At 39.5% G+C, this 25,585-nt stretch overlaps 1 protein-coding gene across 1 annotated transcript in view; it reads left to right on the forward strand.

The window, feature by feature from the left end:
• Positions 1-3,245: 3,245 nt before the first annotated feature.
• The window catches only part of LOC306882067 (uncharacterized protein), a 133,996-nt gene continuing 111,656 nt past the window's right edge, over positions 3,246-25,585 (forward strand). Inside the window, exons 1-6 of the mRNA XM_079436513.1 lie at positions 3,246-3,342; positions 10,736-10,866; positions 11,164-11,724; positions 12,936-13,101; positions 13,190-13,418; positions 25,035-25,208. Of these exons, the coding sequence (XP_079292639.1) occupies positions 10,767-10,866; positions 11,164-11,724; positions 12,936-13,101; positions 13,190-13,418; positions 25,035-25,208 (1,230 nt within the window). The 5' untranslated portion in view covers positions 3,246-3,342; positions 10,736-10,766. The remainder of the gene's footprint in view (positions 3,343-10,735; positions 10,867-11,163; positions 11,725-12,935; positions 13,102-13,189; positions 13,419-25,034; positions 25,209-25,585) is intronic.

Genomic DNA, 25,585 nt, shown 5'->3' on the forward strand with positions numbered 1-25,585 from the left:
TCCATGGAAATTCTTATTGCCTCTGTCCCTCCGTCTCTCTGTCAGCATAATCACTTGTTGCTGCTATACACACCACACTAATCTCCCAGGCACACCACAGAAGTGATCATGTTAATTGTCGTTTATTGCATGGAATTATAAACCATTACAGTGCTACTGACATAGTCTGCCAAAACAAAGAGAGCTCATTTATTTAGCCAAAGTTCAAAGTGGTTCAACTAAAACAAAGATGTATAAACAGTGGACTGTATTATGTATTGCTTTAGTGGTACGAAATATCTTTCTCATATTATTAAGTAGAAACTACCTTAAATTACAAGGCCAGCAAACTTTTAATGACTGCGCACAATTTTTATAAAGGAAGGAAAACCATGCTACCTGTTTATATAGGCAATCCACATAAACACTTTTGCTGAACTGCATGAAGGTCCGTTTTACTTTGTAAACGGGGAAGTCGTGGCCTAATGGTTAGAGAGTCGGACTAGTAATCGAAAGGTTGCGAGTTCGAGCCCCCGGCCGGCAGGAATTGTAGGTGGGGGGAGTGAATGTCCAGCGCTCTCTCCACCCTCAATACCACGACTGAGGTGCCCTTGAGCAAGGCACCGAACCCCCAATTGCTCCACGGGCGCTGCAGCATGGCTGCCCACTGCTCCGGGTGTGTGTTCACGGTGTGTGTGTGTGTGTAGATTTGTTCACTACTCACTGCTGTGTGTGTGCACTTGGATGGGTTAAACGCAGAGCACCAATTTCGAGTATGGGTCACCATACTTGACAATACGTCACGACTTTACTTTTTTTACTTTAAACTATACTCAATTTTTTTTGTTCCATACAGTAAACTTTCTTTCTTCAAAAAATCTTCTAATTTATGAATGACGTGGTATAGTTCTGTGTTTCTAGCATGCTTGTCCATGTTTTCCACAATTTCCTCATTTGATAATAGTTGGCTAGAGCATTCCAAACTACATAACCACACTGCAATTCATCATGCTTGCAATGACACCTCACTGCTGATTTTCTTCCCACTCAGGAAACAAACATAGCCCTCGCTTCATGGTTGTGCCTTTGTTGCCATTTTCCAAAGCCCACAGAATATGAAGTATTAGGAGTCCAGCTGTACCTTTCAATTACAAGAAGCCCTGTGGGAGGATACCCATTACTTACAGCAGGATTCTCCCAGTGTTCCAATTGTTAACGCATCAATTATGGCCACGGGATTCCCAGATGTAGCATTCGTCAAGCTAGGAGCTGGTCTGTCAGGTGATTATCAGCAGGTGGGCTTAGTCTGCACTGTGTTTGCTAAAGAATTGGTTGTAGTTGAGGACCTAGACCAAGTCCAGATCAAATTTTCATCACTTGAGGGTTTGATTACTTTGAGGGTGTTGAATAAGGAGACATGTTTAATTAGCTTCCTGCGAAGCTTAGGTGGGTTTGAAGAACATGCTGACAGCGATGAGAATGAATCCAAGAAGATGTGGGTGTATACTTCTCAGAATTTCAGCTGTTGGAAGCTCTGTAGCTCTGTGGGTGAAAAGAACTGAGCTTGTTCATTCAAGACCTACTTAACAAATTTAAAAGTAATCGTTCACCCAACAACAGTCATAGTTCACTCACCCTCATGTTGTTCCAAACCTGTATGACTTCTATCCTGCTGTACAAATCAATCAATCAAATCTTCTCGCACAAACTACTTTGAACTCCAAAAATGACAAAAAGCCCTACAAAAGTAGTTCAGCTTTGTTTGAGGAACCAAACCGAACACTCAAGAATCAGACTGGACCAGTTTTTGAGGCAACACAGTCATGTTGCAGCAGTTCTTGAGTTAACACCTCACTGGAGAATTATTAGTACATTTTAGATACATTTTATATAAAGAGTAAATTCTGGTCTGTGCCAACAACATCATGGCTTCAGAACACTTAGAATGTAACACACAAATCACATGGATTATTAATTATCACCCCCTTTTTTGGCAGATTTGGTCACCATAAACTATACGTATAGAAAAGGTTATTACAAAAAGGTAACTCAAAAGTATACACTATTCCACAGAATAATGAAACCAAATGGGTTTGACAGAACATTTTCATTTGGGATAACTATTCATGAACTATATAAGGTCATTATGCATTAGATTCCTTAGATTTTATCCTGACAATGTATGACATTTATAACAATTACATTATAATAAACAAATGTTGCATAAAACCTCTCCATTTTGTAGTGTTCAAGTCTTTCCCCCCCCTCGAGATTTTTATGATGCTGGAACTAAAGTGACTATATTGGATTAGATTTGATTTACAGTCCTGCATTGTTCCACATAAAAAAATTAATAACATGGTTTAAATTATCCAATTTAAGGGAGTATTTAGAAGATTATGCCAAGAAAGCATTGTGTTTGATATAGTACTAGAGAAGAACACAAATATGTTCTGGTAAATCACAATATGCCAATGATCGAGAACAGCACATAGGTTACTTTTAGTACCAAAACCACAACATGAAAATGTCCAGCTTTCAAATTCATGAGTAACTCAATAGTAGACATTTCTTGTTCATATCTACTTAAAAAAAAATGACATTTTGGAGATGATAATTGTCGTGTCTTCCATCAAGCTTGGCATAAAACTTCTACTGATGTCTAAATGCTCTTACAAAGAAAAGATGTGGGTTCTAACATATAAACCGTTTCATTATATTTTAAATAGACTATGTTTTAGACAGACTGCAAGCTGCAAATTTACCAAAACAACTTTTGTTTAAAGAAATGCAGTTTACAAGCAAAAGCATAGAATTCCTCCATCATTATCATTGGCTTAAGGAAGTCCACACAGACTAAAAATGTATCCAAGAAATGAATCTGAAAATGAGCAACATATTGTACGATGCAGCAAACAGGCAACAACCTTCCGTCTCGCAAGTTAGACTCAGAGAATGTGAAAGCATGTTTTCTTATCTAATCTTCTGGCTCATTCCTAAAAAAAACCTCGCAAAATTTATCCTCTCAGCTGTCATACACAATCCCAACCTTGGAAGAATATCGGAATTACTGTAATTTTCCTTCTGCTTCCACAAAAAGGGGGCTGACTCCTTTTCTCTTCAATTTAGTGAAGTTCTCCTTATCTGCGTCTTATTTAAACCTCTGTAACCAAGAGGGAGAGAGAGAATTAGTTTCTTGGAAGGTGAATGGAGAGGGCAGGCTCACATCTGCAACTCTGCAGCCTCCTCAAACCCACCTCCTCCACCCTGCGCTTTGCACAGCCCTGACCATGAGACACCAGACAGTGTGAGTGTGGGGGATTTTATTCAATAAGTGTCCAGCTCCGTGCACATCAAACTCTGGTAAATCTTTGTCTTTTCTCTCTTTAACTGTTATGATGCATTGATTCTCTTGACTTGTGTTATTTGCACTTTTTCTTTGGCTGCAACCAGCATGCAGAAGATACTGTTTCACATCTCATTATTTTACGGCTACCCCAACAGATGAGGTCATTGTAAAAAAAAAAAAAAATGCTTGTTTGAAATTCATCAAGGGCTTCTAGAAAATGGCATTTTTTATTTTATGGTGGTGTGCTGTTGTCTGTTGAGGGTTGGGTTGATGTGTTCCCTTTTTAAAACATAAAAAGATGAGAGAGAAAACTATACATGCATAGAACCTCACATGCTTTGTTCTTTTTTTTTTTTTGTCTACAAATCTTCGTTCATGCAGACAACCTGCATGGTGAATTTATTAGCAATGGTTATCAGTTCCTGACTTGTGCCACTGTCACGGGTAAGGAATGAATGGAATTATTTAACAGGGCTTTGTCCAGCACCCGGTCTACGGGTAAATGTGCAGACAAGTTATTCAGTCTAACTGAAGGAACAATGTAGTCCTCTTTAACTCCTAAGAGTTGTGTTCCCTTGTTTGGGTAACAGCGGTGATTAAAAAAGGCTGCACGGAAGAGCTGGAAGTGCATCAAAAGGGAGATTCTCCAACAAACCATTTGTGAGTAATACATGCATGTTGATCACATACGTAACTTGGTGGAAACTCCCTTGTAACAGCTCTGTTCTCGGTAGACTGTTGCCTTAACGGTCTTGATTATGTGAAACAGTTTCAGTGGTCTCTCTGATTTAATGTTTTGGCTGTTTAAATGGAGCCTGAGGAACTTGGCCCCCCATTTATTTTCCCCTCATGTTGGCAAACTAATTGAACATGCCTTACAGCAGTTGTTGATTTTGGTATCGAAAAGCACTGCATTACAATAGCACATTTATAGCTGTGCAATGGAAAACAGGCAGAAAGGTTTTACTAAGACAATGGCTGCCAGTTAGAAAACATGGAGATAACTGATCCAAGACAAGCCATACACAATAAATCAAGAGTAACTACAGATGTGCAGCAAAATTAGAGCTACACGAAAAATGCTTTTCCTGGGAAACCGACTAAATAAAGCATACATATTTGGCAGTCTTCTCGCTTAGGCTACGGAGAGGTTAACACCTCATCTGGAGGACAGGGAGGAATCAGCTGTTCAACAAGGGTTTCCTGCCTCCCACATCCAGTTGGATAAAACCTATCAACGTGAAATAAATCTTAAACAAGTATCACTGCAAACACGATGAATTACTCACACTGAAATTCCACTGAGATTTAAATGTCATGTTTTGGAAGATACTTGCTGAGGATACATTTGGCTAAATTGAAGGGGACAATTTCTTTTCATAGTGGAGAATGTTTAAACATGTCGCATTCCAGCTACATTACTGTACCAAAGTCTCCTTCATCTTGACCTGGGACTGGAACTATAAACTGTCTGGAGGTCCCCAATAACTTTCAAGGTCAATGAGAAGGTCATGGTGCAGAGAAAAGCCATATGGCTAGAGGTACAGGCTGGCAGACACACATGTCTTTCCAGTTTTTGTGCAGGACTTGTAGTCATTAATTCCACGAAAGTAATGGTGCATTACCAAGTTCGTTCTGCACCATCCTTTTTTCTTTTTTTTTTTTAGTCTAAAGTTGCTTTGGCTTTGTCACATGAACATGAGCTTGGTCGTTGTCCAGAACTACAATTTCACTGGAAGAAAAATTTCCAATTCCTAGGAATAGTGTGTGCGGGGGTGTGGATTTGAGCGCTTAGCATGCAGACATGCTCATGAAAATAATGGAGCGTTCCATATACCTCCCCTTGTGCTGGGCTTTGCAAAGCACTACAGCAAGGGCTAGTTCCAGCATGGCTGTCTTATGCTACACCTCCTGGTCAAAGATTGGAAAACCCCAGTCAACTAGCCAAGGTTGAAGGATGTATAAAAGTTTTACTTGTGTTCCATTCATGCTCAGATCTCTCAGCTGGTGAGGATGGTAACTTGCATTGGGAATCTTTGTTTGACTGCAGCAATCAGTAGGCCAAAAAACACCCCCACCCCTTCCAAAGGGAGCATATCTGGTCTTCATTTATTACGGTGTTTTTTATAATGTCTGCAGTTCTTTCTCTTTCTGGAAACAGCCCACAGTTTCCAACAAGAGCCAGAGTTAGATGAAGAACTATTTCAAATTGTGACGTGATTCCACTTGGTGAGATTGCTAAAAAAAAAAACAAAAAAAAAACACAACAGGAATACAGGAATATGTTGAGCTCATTATAAGTAAAGCTCAATTAAGAGCACTTGGCATTATGTTGGTTACTATTTCAAAATTATAGCCACAATATGCATAATAACATGATTTTAGTGTGAAAAAATCAGTTACTATCCTGTGTTCTGTGTAAAATTACACTGTAAAAAGTGATACACTATATTTTCTCAGTACAATTGTCAACAGATTATAAGCAATATTATAAAAATTCATTAGAATTAATCAAATGAGATGCTTACAAATTAACCATTAAAAATGAGTAAAATAGCACAAAAAATTTAACAAAAATATTGATTTCACTGAAAAAACAAACACTATGCAAATTAATACTATGCATGCCAGGCCAGTAGTTGGCGATCAGGAAACACTGCACAATAATGTAATATGCATGCACATGACGTCACCTGTTTTCACAAATTCGTGTTTTTGTTGTTTACATGGAGATGATACCGGCATCGTGTTCAAAAGCTTGTGTTTTCAGGCCCCCAAAACAGAGTTATTGAAGACACCTGATGTTAACAAACTGAATCACTGAAGGAGAAAATCTAAATGTTTAGGTGACCATTATGGTGGTCAGTGTTTGCTTTAGTTGGGCTCTTGACCCTTGACTCTTTAACATTAGATTTTGTTTGGCTGCTGTAACAGAGTTAGACAACAGTTAGACAAGCCAAGAGAAAAGGTGATGGGGTGGTGTTGGTTATATTTTGATATCATCATTTGACCTGAATCTCTGAACTCATTTAGAGCCTAATCTCTGAATCAGATTTACTTTGATTACAGCAGTCCTGAAATTCTACAGTATAAGACCTGGAATTTTCAGTACAATCCAAAGGGTTTCTTAAAAATTGTTCTGAAAAAAAACATAGGGGAAAAAAAAAGTGTTCTTTTAGGCACACTCTGACATCAAGAATCAGCGTATGAATATCAACAATGGTGATAAACAGCATATTCAGATAAACAGATCAACTCTGAACATCACAAAACAAGCTACTAAAAAGTCATTTAAAAGCAGCAAAAATAAAAGAAGTTACTAAGACATTTCAACTCATAATTTATTCATGCCGCAATGCATCATGGGACATATTGATGTGTTTTGATTGGTGGCACCCAGAATGCACGGCAACATTTAATGGTCACCATTGTTGAGGTTCTCAAGCTGATACTTGATGTCTGTGTGCCTAAATGAAAGATTTTTATTATTATTATTATTATTAGATCAGAAGAGCTTTTAAAATTATCTCCGTTATGCTGAAAATTCCAGACCTTATATTGTATAATCACAGGATGGCTGAAATCGATAAGGTAAATCCAACTCAGAGATTCAGGTCAAATGATGATGATGTCAAAACATTGCAAACACCACCCAATCACCTTTTCTCTTGGCTTGTCTTAACTGTTGTCCAACTCAGTTACAGCAGCCAAACAATATCTAATGTTAAAAAGTCAAGGGTCAATAGCCCAACTAAAGCAAACTCAGACCACCGTAATGGTAAAACATTAGATTTTCTCCTTCAGTGATTCTTTGTTAACATCAGGCGTCTTCAGTAACTCTGTTTTGGGGGCCTGGAAACACAAGCTTTTGAACACGATGCCTGTATCATCTCCATGTAAACAACAAAAACATGAATTTATGAAAAAGGTGACATCATGTGCTTGCATATTACGTTTTTGCGGGGTGTGTCTTTTTTTTTTTTGTTAACAACTTGTTGTTAAATTGTCTTCCTGAAACAACAGTAACTAACAAAAAAAAACAACTGTGCAAATTCAGAACCCACCCCAACCCACAGTAAAATAATTTTCGCATGGATTCCAGAAAAGATGACACAACATCAAATGCTGAATGACACAAACTTATAGTTTCCACCTAGAGCCATGCACACGAGAAGTTGAGAGTTACATCGAGACAATGTCCATCAAACACACAGTCCAGGTTCGTCCGTCCATTGTGTGAGGAGGACTCCAACGGTTGACTAGCAATTTTTTGCTGCTATGAGAGCAGCTAACAGTAAATATCTTTGTTGGACCGACAAGGTGAAGTCCCAAAAGTCATTCATGAAAAAATGGCGCGAAGTCAAACATATCTCAATACCCAACAACAGGTCCTGTGAGAGCTGTGACCAAAAAGATGAGAGAAGGGCACTCCAAAAAAACAATAACTATGCGAAAACGTGCCTAAAGATCCTTGCGAACAGAGATTACCCTTAGGAGAAGATGACAGATTCATATTCAGAAAAAACAAACAAAAAAAATCCTTGAGAGTGTGATTCCTTTGGTCCAAATCTATCTAGGATATGCGACATTACAAAATTCGTATCTGCATCCAATACAATTTCAAAATCCGAAAATTTCAAGAGATAGGTTGACAAAACAGAGAAAAAAGTAGGGTCAGGAGTACAAGGGGCATAAACTGAGAGAAATACAATATTCCTATTCTCCACTATTGTTTTTATATGTTATTCTACCGTCTGTATCACAACCTTTGTCTAAAATAGTAATATTTAAAGTTTTCCGCACCAATATTAGGACACTCTTGGTTTTAGTATCCGAAGATACTAAAGATACCACTTCATAAAACTATATCCTCCTCTTTCAAATGGGATTCTTGAACTAACACTATATCAATCTTTCTTCTTCGCAAAAAATCCAGAAAACCGGTACGTTTGTGAGGGCCATTTAGTCCATTAATATTATAACTCAGAATATTAAGGTCAGTCATAGGTATCAAACAAAATTACTGCATAATAAGACAAAATACAAGTTTGAAAATAAAACCAGTTGAGTCTACCATTAAACCCCCCCCCATCCTTCCCTTCATTATTAAAAAAATATATAAATACATTCCCATGAACTATGGCAGATCAAACCAAGAACAAACCTTGATCTGCCAGCACCCCTTAACATGGTCCATGGCGTCAACAAAAACATGCACATTACTGAAGCAACAACATTTGGCCCCATAGTCACATATTGACTAGGTAGTATGTCTATTTATAGATAAATATATAAATAAAAAAGGGAGAGAGAAGGAATACAACTAGAAACACAAATAAAATAACATCAGAATCAATAAAAAATACTGTATGCACAATGACAGCTTAAAGTAACTATGAATTAAGAAATGAACATTAAAGTGAACAGTGAAAGACACAGTCACCTAACCATTTAGAGCATCTCTTCTCTGATTAAACAGCAAATGACCGGCTGAAGCTCACTGAGAGTTGGTGGATGAAAGGGATCTGACAAAAACTCTTGCTTCTTCTGGGGAGTATAGCATTTTAGGTTCATCTTACATTTACATTTATGCATTTAGCAGATGCTTTTATCCAAAGCAACTTACATTGCATTCAAGTTACAGTTTTTACATTTTATCAGCTCTTGCTTTCCCTGATTGAGAATGAGAATGACCTTCAGCTTTGCAGGATAAAGAAGAAAATTCTGGATGCCAGCGTCTCTCATTTCCTTCCTAATTGGCACAAATGCACTTCTTCTTTTTGCGGTGATTGGAGAAAAATCAGTGTAAAGATGAAAACCCGTGGTTTAGGGCGTTCTGAGGAGAGCCTTGTGTGCACGCGATGCGCTCGCTCCACTTCAATCTCTTTGCCCGCCAGAGACGGGAGCCATGTCGGTAGCGATCTTTTCAAAAAGCCCATAGGGTCGTCCTTTTCGGAACCTTCAGGCAATCCAACCAGACACAGATTGCTGCGCCTATTGCGATCCTGTAAGTCCACAACCTGTTGCTTGAGCGCGGCAACGCACCTATCGTGATCTGCAACAACTTTTTGTTCTCTCATCTCCCCTGTAAGAAGATCCAGTTTAGAGCATAGTGACTGAACAACTGACATGTGAGAAGCAAATTCGTTCCGCATCGCTGTCAACTCAGTTCTCAGAATGTCCTCAAAGTGTGTAACAGTGTTTGCCATTTTGTCCACCATATCGCTCGCGGTCAGTAACTAGGATTTCTTCTTAATCGGAGAAGCCGACAGAGACATCTCCTGCTGTTTCTGATTGTATGCCATCAGTGAAAGAATTATTAATGAATAAAACTTACAATAAAACGAAAAACAAAAACAGCAAAAAGGGGCCAAACAAATGGAGCTCTACTCAAGTGCGACTAGGTTCATGAGCACGTCACGTGACTCCTTTGCGGGGTGTTTCTTGATTACCAACTACTGGCGTGGCATGCATAACATAGTATTCATTAGCATAGTGTTTTTTTGTTTTTTTTATCCAATAAAACCAATATTTTTGTTTAAATTTTACTTAATTTTTTGTGCTATTTTACTCATTGTGAATGGATAATTTGTAAGCATCTCATTTGTTTAATTCTATTTTTTTTGTGTTGAATTTAATTAATAATATTGCTTGTAATCTGTTGACACAATTTTATTGAGTAAATATAGTGTATCATTTTTTACAGTGTATATGCATTTTTAAAACTTTGATGCCATGGCAACTCATCACCGAAAATTGTAAACTGACCATAGAAATGACAAGAACCTTATATAAGTAAGTAGGTTTTGACAGAACAATGAATGAATGTGCTTTAATAAAAGTATAAACTTCACATTTCTGCTTTTAATTTCTCCAAATCCATTGTAAGTGCCTCACTGTGAGCTCAAGTTTTGCTTTAAGGAAGTAAGCACAGGATGATTTTTTTTTTTTTTTTTCTGGTAATCAAAATTATTCCACAAATGCTGCTTATTCAGCTTATCTTGTATAGGATCCTGAATATTTACAGTAGTTAATTGGACAATTATGTCATTAACTGAATTTAGATGTAAAAATGATAGAGAAGTATTGCACAGTATGCCTGTTTCTCATTCAAGCTATACGAAAAAGGGTGTACACAACCTTCATTTCCATTCTTTGATTTTCATATTCAAACCTAGAAATGCACAACCATCTTCGTTAGCATGGACCGAATTAACCGCATTGTATCCTGTGCACAACAAATGCAATAAAACTACAGCTCAGCTGTTTTGGTTGAGATGTTTACATTGATTACAAAAAGCATGTCATTCATTTAACAAAACTATAAAAACTAAGCATCTGCAAAATCCAATGGCATTCATGTGAAGACATCTAAGAAATGCATGTCTTATTTTCATTTCTCTTCAGGTGCTAAATTGGAGCTTGGTACTGCAGGAACATGGGTTGCAAAATGAGATCCATGCATTTTGTGTTTTGGTGTCTTTACTTCATGCTCCTTCACTTGTTTTGCACAGCACAAGATGAGGACATGAGATTAAGTAAGCGTGCTTCTCTCATCTTCATTAGTGTATGTTGCATGAAGACTATTGACTCAGATAACATCACCTAATGATGCAGTGTTCATTGTGGCTGTCTTAATACAGAGCAAATGCAACAATTTCTGCAACTTCTTTAGACCATTTAGGTCGTCCAATTAGGAACACAGGGCAGACTATCAATAATTTGATTGAAGATAGAACTTTGGAGTCAAGTGTCTAAACTGTGCCTTGTAGTGTGAGAAGGTCAAATGGTCAACTCATTCAGTACAAAATCTCGTCTTCGTTCCTCAATTTCAGGTTGTAGGACAGCACCAAGTGATTTAGTATTCATACTCGATGGATCATGGAGTGTGGATGACATAAACTTTGAGATTGTCAAACGGTGGCTGGTAAATATCACCATGAGCTTCAACATCGGTCAGAAGTTCACCCAGGTTGGGGTGGTGCAATATAGCGATGATCCCTTCTTGCATATACCACTGGGAAAACATTTCTCAAGCAGTGACCTCATCAAGGCCATGGAGTCCATAGAATACATGGGTGGGAACACGAACACAGGGAAGGCTATCAAGTTTGCCAACGACAAACTCTTTGCCTTGTCTGAGAGAGGTCCGAATGGCATTGCAAAAATCGCTGTGGTTCTGACGGACGGGAAGTCACAAGATGAAGTGCTGGCAGCTGCAGAAGCTGCGAGGAAAAAGGGGATAATTCTCTTCGCAATTGGCGTCGGTTCTGAAACGGAGGAGGCACAGCTCAGGGCCATTGCCAACAAACCATCCTCAACCTATGTTTTTTCAGTGGAAGACTATAAAGCTATCGCAAAGATCCGTGAAGTTATTAGGCAGAAGCTGTGTGAAGGTAAGCCTTGATGTATTATTCCTCCATGTCTCTAAGCTTTCATATTTCAGTTGCTACATTTTCAAATTCATTTGTGTAATATTTTTCACATGTGTCACAATTAAATTATACTGTTTTATGGCCTTGAGCTTCTGCAGGGGAGCAGGACTTTTTTTCTTTACCATGCCATCCATGTTGCAGTGGAGACAGGTTTATGGCATCTCCGTGCATTGAGATGAGAGGCACCAAATTATGCATGCAGCTCAAACACGGAGATGCCATAGAATTGATTTATAGCCTACAACATCCAGGTGTTGTGAGTTCAACAACGTGGCTGTAAATTGTCCAAAAGTGTGAAATCAGGATCATGCATTGCTGAACGTGTGTTTCAAAGATTGTGACATCAATTTCCAGCAAGCTTACAAACAAGCCAGTTCAGTTGTTTAAAAGTTCTCCAAAAGGCCAGTGATTCTGAGATGCTTATACACTGCTAATCCAATTTTGGCAGATGCAAATGTCAAGTTTGTATAGTTCCCTCCAACCAAAATTATTTCACTACTTTGAGGTATTGATTGGATTTGCAGTTTAGTCTGCTGAAAAGCAGAAGTAGCACAATATTAAGCGTAACAATGGTGGAAAAGAAGTGATCAAATGCTAGACCTGATCATCGTTAAGTCTTGAAAGGGGGGGAGAAAGCATATTTCTCAAGTCACTTTTCTATTCTAACAATGGATTACTCAGCAAACAACTCCACGCAGACTTCTTAAAAAGCGAAAATACAGCCATTATGTTGGAAAAACTGCCCTCCATAAAACTTTGCTAAGACTCCTGAAGCTCATCATAGATAGTTTTTTCCGGACACTGGAAAAGTTAATGATTAAGGCACTTTATGATAGAAGAGGTCATCTCTTGTCTGGTATTTGCAATGGCGGGGACATTCTTTAGCTGGACTGCAAATTTGCACAATGTCCAGTGGTCCATGCCAAGGTCCTTCCTACGATTTTTTAGACTAGTCTCCAAGCCAAATAAAATAAACCACTACATTCCATAAATATTTAACCCTTTCCAGCCATTTTTTCTCACCATACATTGCAAAAATTGCTTTTTATATTAATATTAAAGCTCATTAAAGGCAGGAAAATGATAGGGTAGTGCTTAGCTTAGTTTTGATTCATGCATTATTTGTTGCTGTGTGGCAGTTTACCTTGTTTTTTCCATTTAATGTACCATAGAGACTGTATGTCCAGCAAAGATTCCAATCAATTCTCGAGATGAGAAAGGATTTGACATACTCCTCCATCTCAACTTGGCTAAAAAAGCTAAAAAGACACAAGGATCTTTTAATGGCAGCAAAGCCTACCAGGTGACATCCCGAGTTGACCTGAGTGAGAGCACCAGGTAAAATTACTTCTGGTATCAAGCTCCTCTGTTCTAGAAAATATACTCTGTTCGAAGTGAAACAGTCTCTTCATCTTAATGTCCGCAGGACGTTATTTCCAGTCGGACTTCCACCATCCTATGTATTTGTGGCCACACTGAAGTACAAAGGCTCCGTGGTTATGGAGGAGTGGGATCTATGGCGGATACAGACTAAGGATGAAAAGCCTCAAATGGCTGTTTCTCTAAATGGTCTGGACAGAACAGTGATGTTCACCACCACAAGCAGCACACCAAGCGGAACTCAAACTGTGGTCTTCACTAAACCACCTGCTAAGGTAAATACACAGCTTGACAGAAGAACCCTGAAACAATTTATGAACTCGCAGTCCTAATTAGTCAGCTCCATTAGTTCATTCGCCATCTGTTAAAATTTCCACAAAATACACCTAAAAAATCCATGCTGAAAAGATAAGCATGGTTTGTCCGGATGCTTGGGATCCTAAATTTATAGTTTTCAGTCCCGTGACCGGCTCGAAGACTTGGAGGGCAAAACATCCATAGAACTGCTGCACAAGCGTGTCAATTTTTCATCTGTTTCCCAGCTGCAAATATTTAGATCACCTCTCAAAAGAATAAACAAAGGTATTTCTGAACAAAATGCAAGCTTTGACCAAGTTTTGCAATCCATATTAAGCACCCGCAGCAATATTTCAATCATAAACAGTGCGACAAAACATTGTAAAAACACTTAAAAGTGCCTCAATATATTTAAAACAGTAATATTAAAAGATAAAACTCAGTAATCACCACATTAATGATCTATAATTTACACAGGCAAGCAGATGAGGCCGGGAACATGAACGCAATCCGCTTAACGGTTCAGTGTTTTCTTTCTAATGGTTTTCTATGGAAAGCCATTTAATGTGAAACTTTGCACATTGCATTTATATTCTGGCTTCATCTTCTTGCCTGTACAAAATATACATCATCAATAAGGTGTCCACTGAATCTCGCCTTTTAATATCTGCATTTTACTACATTATTACTTGATGCAATCTGCGTAAAAATAGCTGGCGGTCAGTGGAGCAAAGCTTCGTTTTGCCCTCCAGGTGGGCGTTCCTATGAGGGTGTGACGTCACATGAAAACTATCAACTGATGTGCTGCTGTCTTAATGGTTCTGCTTCACTAGCTTCACCAAAAAGGCCATGCTGCTTGAAGTTTCGTTCCACCAGCTATATCAGCACCAATCCAGTCTGAAGATTCATGTGTGCCTAAGCAGGTTTCAGCAGGGATACAACAATGTCAGCAACAAATATCGCGGTTTGGCAGTTAATGGCCTCCAAACGCAATTGTTGAAAAATTTGTTTGTTGAAACGCATCGTTTGTAACAGCAAATTAGGCTGTCATTAATATTATTTAACTATTAATTAGGCTAGATTTATAATAATAACCTTTTTAAAGTGCAACATAAAAAGGGAACATCAGGCTAGGCTGTCTGTACAAGTGTTCGGCTGTTGTACAAACTAGGCTGCTTAAGTGAAACTGTTTTTTTAGTCCGGGTTATCCGCACCCACCTGCTCCCGCTATAAATTCACACTTTGTTCTATAATTTTCTTCCTGACCCAGACTTCCAGAATCTCATATTTAAATTTCCACTACTGAAAGAGAGAGATAACAAATAAAAATGTAGTCAGCACAAAATGTATTTTATTGTAGACCGTTTACCAGTCCAAGTTGAACGTCCTTCAAGGACAGCGCATCCACACTTTGCTTTGCCATCCTTATTCTGCTCATGGACAACCTGCCTGTTCTGTCTGAGGGCCCTTATGCACATGCTGCTCGCACAGACCCTGCAATAAAATACACAGAAAGCACTGGCCCGATAACAGATTAATCTGAGATTGATTTGTAGTCTGTGCAAATTTGAATTGGAGCGTGTCTGCTAACACATGTGAGACACTAGATCAGTGGGTCCAGTGCTGTATGGATGACCTACTTATAGTGCTCAAATCCAATTAGCCCACACTAATAATCTAGACTAAGTCCTGTGTGGACACCACAGATCTGCAGTGTAAGACGTGTCTGGCTGGCTGAGCAAATTCAAAGTCTTGGCCTGTGATGGAAACGAGAACTCTGCCTGATTTAATTAAAGTCAAAACATGATGAAAGGGACGGGTAAATTGCCCATCGGTTTTAAATATTGCACACGGGTGAGCTGCCTCTTGACACACTCATAAAGCTAAAATAGACATAAAGAATGACATCAATTTAGCGTGCATAACTTTGTAGCAATGTCAGACAGCTAGCCCATGTCCATGTCTAAATTAACAGATATATTGTGGGAAAATATGCCTACTTATATATGTATGTATGTATGTATGTATGTATGTATGTATGTAGGGTAAACGTACCTATTAAGCTCACCAAAATCTACATTGAGACTTTTTTAGTGCACAAGATATTGGTTTCAGTACAAAAAGTTATGTTGAAATAAAATATTACTCTCTCACACAAAAATATTTAATTTTATTTTAAATTACAAAAGCATTTAAATTAAGATATACATAATTAAATGCAAAAAGTCTGGCTGTGCTTAATGGGTACATTTGTGTACCCTTTAAGAACACCCCTGTTCCCATTAAGCTCACATCATGTTGTATTAAAATTCTTGTTTATTTTAAGGACATTTTTAAAAGAATAATTGTAAAAACATATATTTTTCTGTTTCTATTCAATCACAAAAAAACAGAACACTAAAATCAAGCAACCAGGCATTCAAGTCGATCAGTTATATATTCATAGTGAAGTGTCATTAAAGCACATATCTACATCTATACTAGTCCACTTTCAGCTAAGCAACATATTCAAAAATCAAATAAAACAAACCAATAAACATTTCATTCATGGGGATGAACACAGACACTAGCCTCATTATGAAACATCTTTTTAAATGGATGTCAACTAATCTATAGTCTCTTAAGGCTGGAGTACACTACACGATTTTTGACCAGATTTTTTCACAGATTTACAGTCTGGAGAAGTTGATGCTAGTTGGCAAAGGTCAGAGCCAGTGTGCAGATTTGAGTCGACAGAATCCATAGAAAATCGATTAACTTAACTTAAAGTGACAACCATCAGTTAATATTTAAAGTCTGTTTATGAAGTACAGGTCCTTTTCAAAAAATTAGCATATTGTGATAAAGTTCATTATTTTCTGTAATGTACTGATAAACATTAGACTTTCATATATTTTAGATTCATTACACACAACTGAAGTAGTTCAAGCCTTTTATTGTTTTAATATTGATGATTTTGGCATACAGCTCATGAAAACCCAAAATTCCTATCTCTCAAAATTAGCATATCATGAAAAGGTTCTCTAAACGAGCTATTAACCTAATCATCTGAATCAACTAATTAACTCTAAACACCTGCAAAAGATTCCTGAGGCTTTTAAAAACTCCCAGCCTGGTTCATTACTCAAAACCGCAATCATGGGTAAGACTGCCGACCTGACTGCTGTCCAGAAGGCCATCATTGACACCCTCAAGCAAGAGGGTAAGACACAGAAAGAAATTTCTGAACGAATAGGCTGTTCCCAGAGTGCTGTATCAAGGCACCTCAGTGGGAAGTCTGTGGGAAGGAAAAAGTGTGGCAGAAAACGCAGCACGAGAAGAGGTGACCGGACCCTGAGGAAGATTGTGGAGAAGGACCGATTCCAGACCTTGGGGGACCTGCGGAAGCAGTGGACTGAGTCTGGAGTAGAAACATCCAGAGCCACCGTGTACAGGCGTGTGCAGGAAATGGGCTACAGGTGCCGCATTCCCCAGGTCAAGCCACTTTTGAACCAGAAACAGCGGCAGAAGCGCCTGACCTGGGCTACAGAGAAGCAGCACTGGACTGTTGCTCAGTGGTCCAAAGTACTTTTTTCGGATGAAAGCAAATTTTGCATGTCATTCGGAAATCAAGGTGCCAGAGTCTGGAGGAAGACTGGGGAGAGGGAAATGCCAAAATGCCTGAAGTCCAGTGTCAAGTACCCACAGTCAGTGATGCTGGTGTTGGTCCACTGTGTTTTATCAAGGGCAGGGTCAATGCAGCTAGCTATCAGGAGATTTTGGAGCACTTCATGCTTCCATCTGCTGAAAAGCTTTATGGAGATGAAGATTTCATTTTTCAGCACGACCCGGCACCTGCTCACAGTGCCAAAACCACTGGTAAATGGTTTACTGACCATGGTATTACTGTGCTCAATTGGCCTGCCAACTCTCCTGACCTGAACCCCATAGAGAATCTGTGGGATATTGTGAAGAGAAAGTTGAGAGACGCAAGACCCAACACTCTGGATGAGCTTAAGGCCGCTATCGAAGCATCCTGGGCCTCCATAACACCTCAGCAGTGCCACAGGCTGATTGCCTCCATGCCACGCCGCATTGAAGCAGTCATTTCTGCAAAAGGATTCCCGACCAAGTATTGAGTGCATAACTGAACATAATTATTTGAAGGTTGACTTTTTTTGTATTAAAAACACTTTTCTTTTATTGGTCGGATGAAATATGCTAATTTTTTGAGATAGGAATTTTGGGTTTTCATGAGCTGTATGCCAAAATCATCAATATTAAAACAAAAGGCTTGAACTACTTCAGTTGTGTTGTAATGAATCTAAAATATATGAAAGTCTAATGTTTATCAGTACATTACAGAAAATAATGAACTTTATCACAATATGCTAATTTTTTTAAAAGGACCTGTATTTACATAGACGTTCAATGTGGAAGAGTTTAAAGAGAGCACACTGAGATTAATTGGAGCAGCAACATTTTTTATTAAATTGAATGTAATATTTATTAAAATGACAGGGCTTTTGTTAAATAAATAGTCTAGGTCATATATTACAAATACGTATTTTAATATGAACAACTATTATTAACAAAATCTATGAAATGATACTTTTTCTTATTGATGTCACACTGAAACTGTGTGATTTTCATCAACTGAGTGCACCCTTTAAGCTCACCTTAAAATAATAAGAAATCTTTCAAAATGACAGCACTATAAAATGACAGACCAGCAATAAACTGTCAATTTATAATTTTATGGATGTAAAAGTACAAGCCAGTAATGGCTGTGAAGTACTATGTTAGCGTAGCACACAATCTTATACAGCTAGTCAGCTAACTGTGTTCTGTAGCATCTGTGCTATGTTGCTAAAAACTGTCTTTTGGATCTAATGTAATTATTTCCTACATCCAAGTTCCAGGATATAATATGCAAAATTCTGAACATTATTCTCTTAATTTTACAATAAGTGGTGAAACTTACCCAAAATAAAGGCTCAAACATCTAAAAACGCACATTTAAGGGGTTCCTCTTTTGGTGAAAGTTTTTGGGGTTTTTTTTGGATCTGATTGACTTGAAATTATAGGAGGTAATGGAGGTGATGACGGTCAACACCGCAGTCTGCATCTCATTATCGCGGTAATGCGGTTATCGTCACAGCCCTAGCTGCTAATAACATATTTCAGATGATAAGTCATACTTGAGGTTGATGAATGATAGGCAAGCGTTTGGATGTCCTGCCCGATGTACTACCACTGACCAGCCATTAATGATCTGCGTGACTTGGCCAATGTGAATTTTTTTTTTTTTTTTTTTTTTTTTTTATTTTTTTTTTTTTTTTATTTTTTTTTTTTTTTTTTTTTTGGCCTGTCAGTAACACAGATAACACATGACAGTACGTATGTGTAGTTATGCTATCATCATTCACAGCCTTTTTTTTTTTTTTTTTTTTATATTATTTATTTTTTATTAATTAATTAAATTTTATATACCCTTTTATTTAACCATACTATGACCGACAAGACCAGGGGACAGAGGAAACAAGAGAGAGAAAAAAAAAAAATAATAAAAAAAAAAAATTATAATAATAATAATAATAATAAAAAAAAAAATAATAATTATAATTATAATGATAATAATAAAAATAATAATAATAATAAAAAAAAAAAAAAAAAAAAAAAAAAAAAAAATTGTGGATAAAGTCAACAGAGAAGGGGGAGAGAGAGAGAGGAAAAAACAAGACAAAAAAAAAAAAAAAAAACAGACAATTTGCTTCGATACCTGCTGACAAAAAGAGAAAACAACAGAAGACACAACAGAAGACACAACATCAGAGAAACTGCAGCAACAACCAACATCTGTATGAATCACAATAAATTCTAAATGTTAAATGTTATTGAGCAACACGCATAACTAATATTACAAAATAAGTTTTGAAGCAACAGCAGATCAGAACAATGTGTGTCTGTGAGCACCCGTTTTTACACCAATGTGAATGCTTGAGTGTACACCTGTGTGTGTGAGCGCGCTTGTGTTCATAAGGTTCCTCCATGTAAATGTTTAATAGTGTGTGTGTGGGGAACAACAGTCCCATCCCGCAAGGCATGAAGCAGGCATGGAAGAGACCCAGGCCCCAAACATCCGGAGGGCCCCCAGGGCACGGGACCCCCAGGGGAACCACCGCAGGGACAACTGCGGCCCCCACCCAGAAAAGGGCAGAGGAGAGCCCGAAGGTGGGACATCCGACAGCCACAGTGTAGACACCCCAGGGTGCCGTGGCGGCAAGCCCGCAGGCTCCGCCGGCAGCCGACCATACCAGGGCAGACCGAGCCCTGGGCCCGGAGATCCAAGGGCCCCCCACCCCCCAACCGGGGCCCAGCAAGGCCAGTAGGGCCAGGCCCCGCCAAGCGACCGCCGAGAGTGGGCCAGCGCTCACCCGAGCATCCTACCCCGGCGCGAGAAACCACCAATGCACCGGCGGCATCCTCCACCGGCAGGGCATGGTGGTGGGGTGGGGGTCGACTGAGATGATGAGTGAGGTGGAGTCTAAGGCCCGACCTGACACATAGACGTAGACGAACAAGCACACATATACACAAGCATACGTTCCCACCCTCAAGCACGCAACGAATATTCTCACCCTCGCCCCACATGTAGACACACAAAAATGGACATGGTACCCACACTCACACTCCCTATATGCACTCTATACTCCTAGATCCAGGCACCACCACCCCCAGAGGGGTAATCAGCGCCCGATCCCGGAGCTGAACCCCCTTCGCTCTGGCGTGGGGACAGGAAGACCACCCCGGTCCCCGCAGCAGCAGAGAAGACCACCAGCCCAGACCCCGACCGGGCGGCCAGCTCATCCTCGCAGCCCCCGGCCCCGGACAGAGAACAGAGAACAGGGGTGTGAGATTAAAAAAAAAAAAAAGAAAAAAAAAAAAAGAGACCCCATGCTTCACCTCACCCGCTCAAATGTAGTGTTGGTGTGTGTTGTTCTAAGGTGCTTTAAAACAGGGGTGCTTTAAAACAGGGGAGGGGCACCCTCCACAAGCTTGTGTCAGCTCGTCCCCTCCCTAGAGCCCTCAATGTCTATGTGCAACTTAAAATTGAGAAGTGGGCACTGGCACCAGAGGGGAGGCTGAATGAACAGACCGCCCTCCGGATGCCATTCAGTGTGCCCACCCCCAAGGCCCTATATGTATGTGTCATGTGACAGTAAGTAATGAGAATGTCTAAGCTGTAATGTGTGATTGAGATGCAGGCGGCCACGAGGAGACAGAGGAGTACCACCTCCCCCGCATCCCAGCGACACACCCGCACCTCAAAACCCTACCTATGTGTTGGTGTGATGGGGCGGGAGAAGTGAAGCCTTAGGGATGGGGAGGAAAGCATCAGAGGGGGCAAAATACCCCCCCCTTCGGAGCCAGCTCCCCCGCTGACCCCCATAGGCACCCCCGTTACCCCAAATCTGCCCAGGGCGGGGGGCCCAGGCCCATCCAGACCAGGGCCCATGGCAGCCCGGGGCGGCCCACCAGACCCCACAGCAGAGGAAAAACTACCCCACCCCATCACTCATTCAACTCCCAGACTACATAAGACAATAAGACACCCAGGTTAGGCCCGTTTTCCCTGCCTCTATTGGATCCCCCCCGCGGAGGCACCGATGCATCGAAGACCCCCACACCAGGGCCGGGCCCAAGCGCATGCACCAACCCATGCTCCCGGCGGCACACCAACCAGGACCCAAGCCCCCCAGGCCCAGCCGTAACCCCAACCGGGAGGCAGAGCGCCCCCAGAACCCCAAGCCCCCCCCGGACCAACCCCGGAATAGTGCAGCCGCCAGGCCGGCAACCTACGTCCGCCGGCACAGGCATCCCCAGTAGCGCCGCATGCAGCCGCCAGAAAAACAGCACCCAAGAGTCACCAATACCCCATCCAGGCCAAGATCGCAGCCCCAGCGCCGAACCACCCAAGAAACCCACCCCCAGGGAACTCCCAGATGCCCCAAGCCCATATGGTCACCCCAACCGCAAAAACCACAGCCGGACAGAATCAGGACCCCCACTCACACTAGGTGATGGAGCTGATCAAAGGAGTCCAGAGAGATTGATCTAATGTGGCAGCAGAAGCTGTGTCAAGACTAATATAATCCCACAAATGATTTCTATATTGGTTGATATTAAGATTATTTTTATTTTTCCAGTTCATGAGGACAGTCTTCTTAGCAATGCATAGGGCAGTGAAAGCCATGTGGATTGTGTTACCTTCTGTAGTGACACCATCTAGGTCGCCCAACAAGCAGACTGAAGGAGAGGCTGGAATAGAGCATTTAAGACACTTTGATAAATCTTCACAAATCCTGTACCAGTACCTCTGAACAGGTGGACAGAACCATAGAGCGTGGATGTAATTGTCAGGTGTATTGCCTTGACAGTGTGAGCAGTTGTTAGAAGCTGTAAGACCCATCCTGAACATCCGATGACCTGTGTAGTGCACTCTATGCAGGATTTTGTATTGTATTAATTGTAAACCAGGATTTCTAATCAGTTCAAAGGTTTTTAAACATATCTGAGACCAGAAATTATGGTCCCAGTTTACTGCTAGATCTGCCTCCCATTTTGCAATAGGAAGTGATACTGATTCATCTATTTTGGAAAGTGTCCTGTATATTTTAGACATTAATTTGGGGGTTTTGAGATTAAGAAAATCTGCCACACTTGGTGGTATTTGTAATTTGATATGATTAGATTTAAATTTCCCTTTTACAATAGATTTAATTTGTTGATATTCTAAAAATCTGTTTTTGTTAATCCCATATTGTTTAACTAATTTGTCAAAGGGAATAAAGTCTGTCCCTTCTAATATATGTTCCAGGTATTTAATACCTTTACAACTCCAATCTGTGAGGTTCATCATATTATTGTTTAGTAATATGTCAGGATTGTTCCAGATGGGGGTACGTTTGCATGGGATTAGTGAAGACTCAGTCATTTTTAGAAACTCCCACCATGCTGTCAGAGAAGAGCTGATACTGATGCTTTTGAAGCATACGTGTCGTTTGATGATCAAGCTAATGAATGGCAGATCCGAAATCTCTATATTATTGCATAATGCCTGTTCTACATCTAGCCAAGGCTCATCTAAGAGGGTGTGTTTTAACCACCCTGAAATGTGTTGAAGCCTGTTGGCTAAGAAATAGTGGTGAAAGTTAGGTAGATCTAGTCCTCCTTTATCCTTGGTCTTTTGTAGCGTTTTTAAGCTAATACGCGGGGGTTTACCTTTCCAAAGGAATTTAGAGATGGAGGAGTCCAGAGATCTAAACCAGTCAGGTGATGGTTTGCTCGGGATCATTGCAAATAAATAATTAATTCTTGGCAAAACCATCATTTTTATTGAGGCGACTCTTCCCATGAGTGATATGGGTAGAGACTTCCATCTGGTTAGATCATCTTCTACCGTCTTTAAAAGTGGGATGTGGTTTAATTTAATCAAATCTGTCAGCCTAGGAGAAACATTAATACCTAAATATTTAATATTTCCAGATTGCAGTGGAGTGGAGGAATTCTGGAAGGAGCAATTAATTGGAAGAACTGTTGATTTTAACCAGTTTATTGAATAATCTGAGACTCTTGAGAAAGAGTTTATTAATGTAATTACCTCAGAGAAAGTGGTTTGTGAATGCTGAAGAAAAAGTAACACATCATCTGCGTAAAGACTAACTTTATGTTCTACATTCTTGCATTGAATGCCTTTAATCACTGTAGCCTGTCTAATTGCTGCTGCTAGTGGTTCAATAAAAACTGCAAACAGTGAGGGGGAGAGGGGGCATCCCTGCCTGGTGCCCCTCTTAAGATAGAAGCTAGAGGATGTTTGGCCATTTGTCCTGACACATGCTGTTGGAGAGTTATATAATATTTTTAACCAGTTTATGAAAGAGTTTCCAAAACCAAATTTGTGTAAAGTTGCAAATAGAAAATTCCAGTTAACCCTATCAAAAGCTTTTTCTGCATCTAGAGACAATATTGTAATTTGAAGGTTTCTATTGCATGAATAGTCTATCAAGTTAAGTAACCTATGTGTATTTGTTGAGGAGTGCCTCCCTTTTATGAAACCAGTTTGGTCGGAATGAATTATGAGAGGGGTTATCTTCTCTATTCTTTTTGAGATAGCTTTGCAGATTATTTTAGTGTCCACATTAATAAGGGATATTGGACGATAGCTGGTAGGCAATACAGGGTCTTTGCCTGGTTTTAGCAAGAGACTAATGTTGGCAGAATTCATATTTGGTGGAAGTCTACCATTTTCCTTGGTTTCCTGCAACATTCTGTAGAATGTTGGTGACAGAATTACCCAGAATTCTTTATAGAATTCTGCTGGAAAGCCATCTGGACCTGGAGCCTTTTTATTGGGCATACTGTTCAAGGCTTCCTGAAGTTCATCTGATGTCAGTGGAGAATCCAATGTCATCGCTTGATTTTCTGATAATTTCGGAAGAGTTATATTGTCAAGAAATTGGTCAATTTCGTCTTTAGATGGGTTTATCTGTGGAGAATATAAAGATTTGTAAAAGTCCCTGAAAGTGTTGTTTATTCTTTCAGGGTCATATACTGTATCCCCAGTTAAATCTTTAACAGCACATATAGTTGTTTTTTCTTTATTTATTTTTAACTGGTTCGCTAGGAATTGACCTGATTTGTTACCATATTCAAATTCTTGCCAGCGAAGTCTTTGTGCTAAGAATTGGGTTTTTTTATTAATAATTTCATTTAATTCTAGTTTTGCTTTACGTATTTTTTTCAGCATTTCCTGTTCCTGGGAGGATACGTAGGCTTCTTCTAAAGTTTTTATAGTTTCTTCTAATTCCTGAATATATTTATTTTCTCTTTTCTTTTTATGCGATGAGAATGAGATTATTCTACCTCTCATCACAGCTTTGCCTGCTTCCCAGAGAACAGATGCTGATGTTCCAGGCAGGTCATTATAGTCTAAATATAAAGCCCACTCTTCTTTAAAATATTTAATAAAATCATCGTCTTTAAGCAATGATGTATTGAATCTCCAGTTATTACTTGGTGGAGTGGCCTTCTTATTTACTAGAGTTAAAGAAACAGCAGCATGATCGCTGACAGCTATAGGGTTTATCTCTGTGTCTGAAATGTCACTCAGCAGAGAGCTGCTGACTAGGAAATAATCCAGACGAGAGTAAGAGTGATGGACATGTGAGAAGAAAGTATATTCCCTACGGTTGGGGTGAAAAGAACGCCATGCATCGCAAAGTCCATAGTCGCTCATGTACTGTTTAACTATATTTGTGGATTCCCAATTGCGCTGAGTTCCAGCTGTACTCAGCCTGTCTATTTCTTTATTTAGTCCAAAGTGAATTTTTATTTATAAATATATATATATATTTTTTTTTACTAATACAATTTTGGTTGACCAAGCTTCTTCTGGTCAACTAATGGTTAGTCGACTATTAGAGGGCAGCCCTAACTGAAATGTTCTCATCTTCCTCATCAAGTCACATTTATGGTATATGAACTTAATGAAGTAATGTAACTAAAATGTAAATGTATAATACAACATCATCTGCATTCTATGTATTTTACAGAAACTATTTGATGAAAAATGGCATCAGCTGCGTCTTCTAGTGACAGAGGAAGATGTCACTCTGTATGTTGATGATTTGGAAATCGAAACCTTGGCACTGGAGCCTCCTGATGGTATTTTTATTAATGGAAAAACACAGGTTGGGAAGTACGTCAGTAAAGAAACAACTGTACCTGTAAGTATGCCAATGACTTCTTGGATTCCATTCTACAGACCTGTCATTTCTTGTCATAAACACCAATAATATACTTTATTACTGAAAATCTCATCTAAATCTCACTGAATTACCTGGGTGGTGCAGTGGAGATGTGATATTGAGATGATGTGTGTCCTTACAGGCACACTAAAGAGTGGTAAAATTTAGATTTTTATTTGGATTTTAATAGTTGAAGTTAGCTTTCTCCTAATCATTATAAGGGAAGGCCAATATCAACCCTCTACACTGTGAGTACATCACTCGCATATGCAAATACACTTCACGCTAGGCAACTAAATAATGTTTATTATTGTTAGATTTCACTTGCCAGTGATTGAATTACAGGCTAAAAAGTC

This window comes from Barbus barbus (assembly GCF_936440315.1).
Source record: "Barbus barbus genome assembly, chromosome: 16".
NCBI lineage: Eukaryota > Metazoa > Chordata > Actinopteri > Cypriniformes > Cyprinidae > Barbus > Barbus barbus.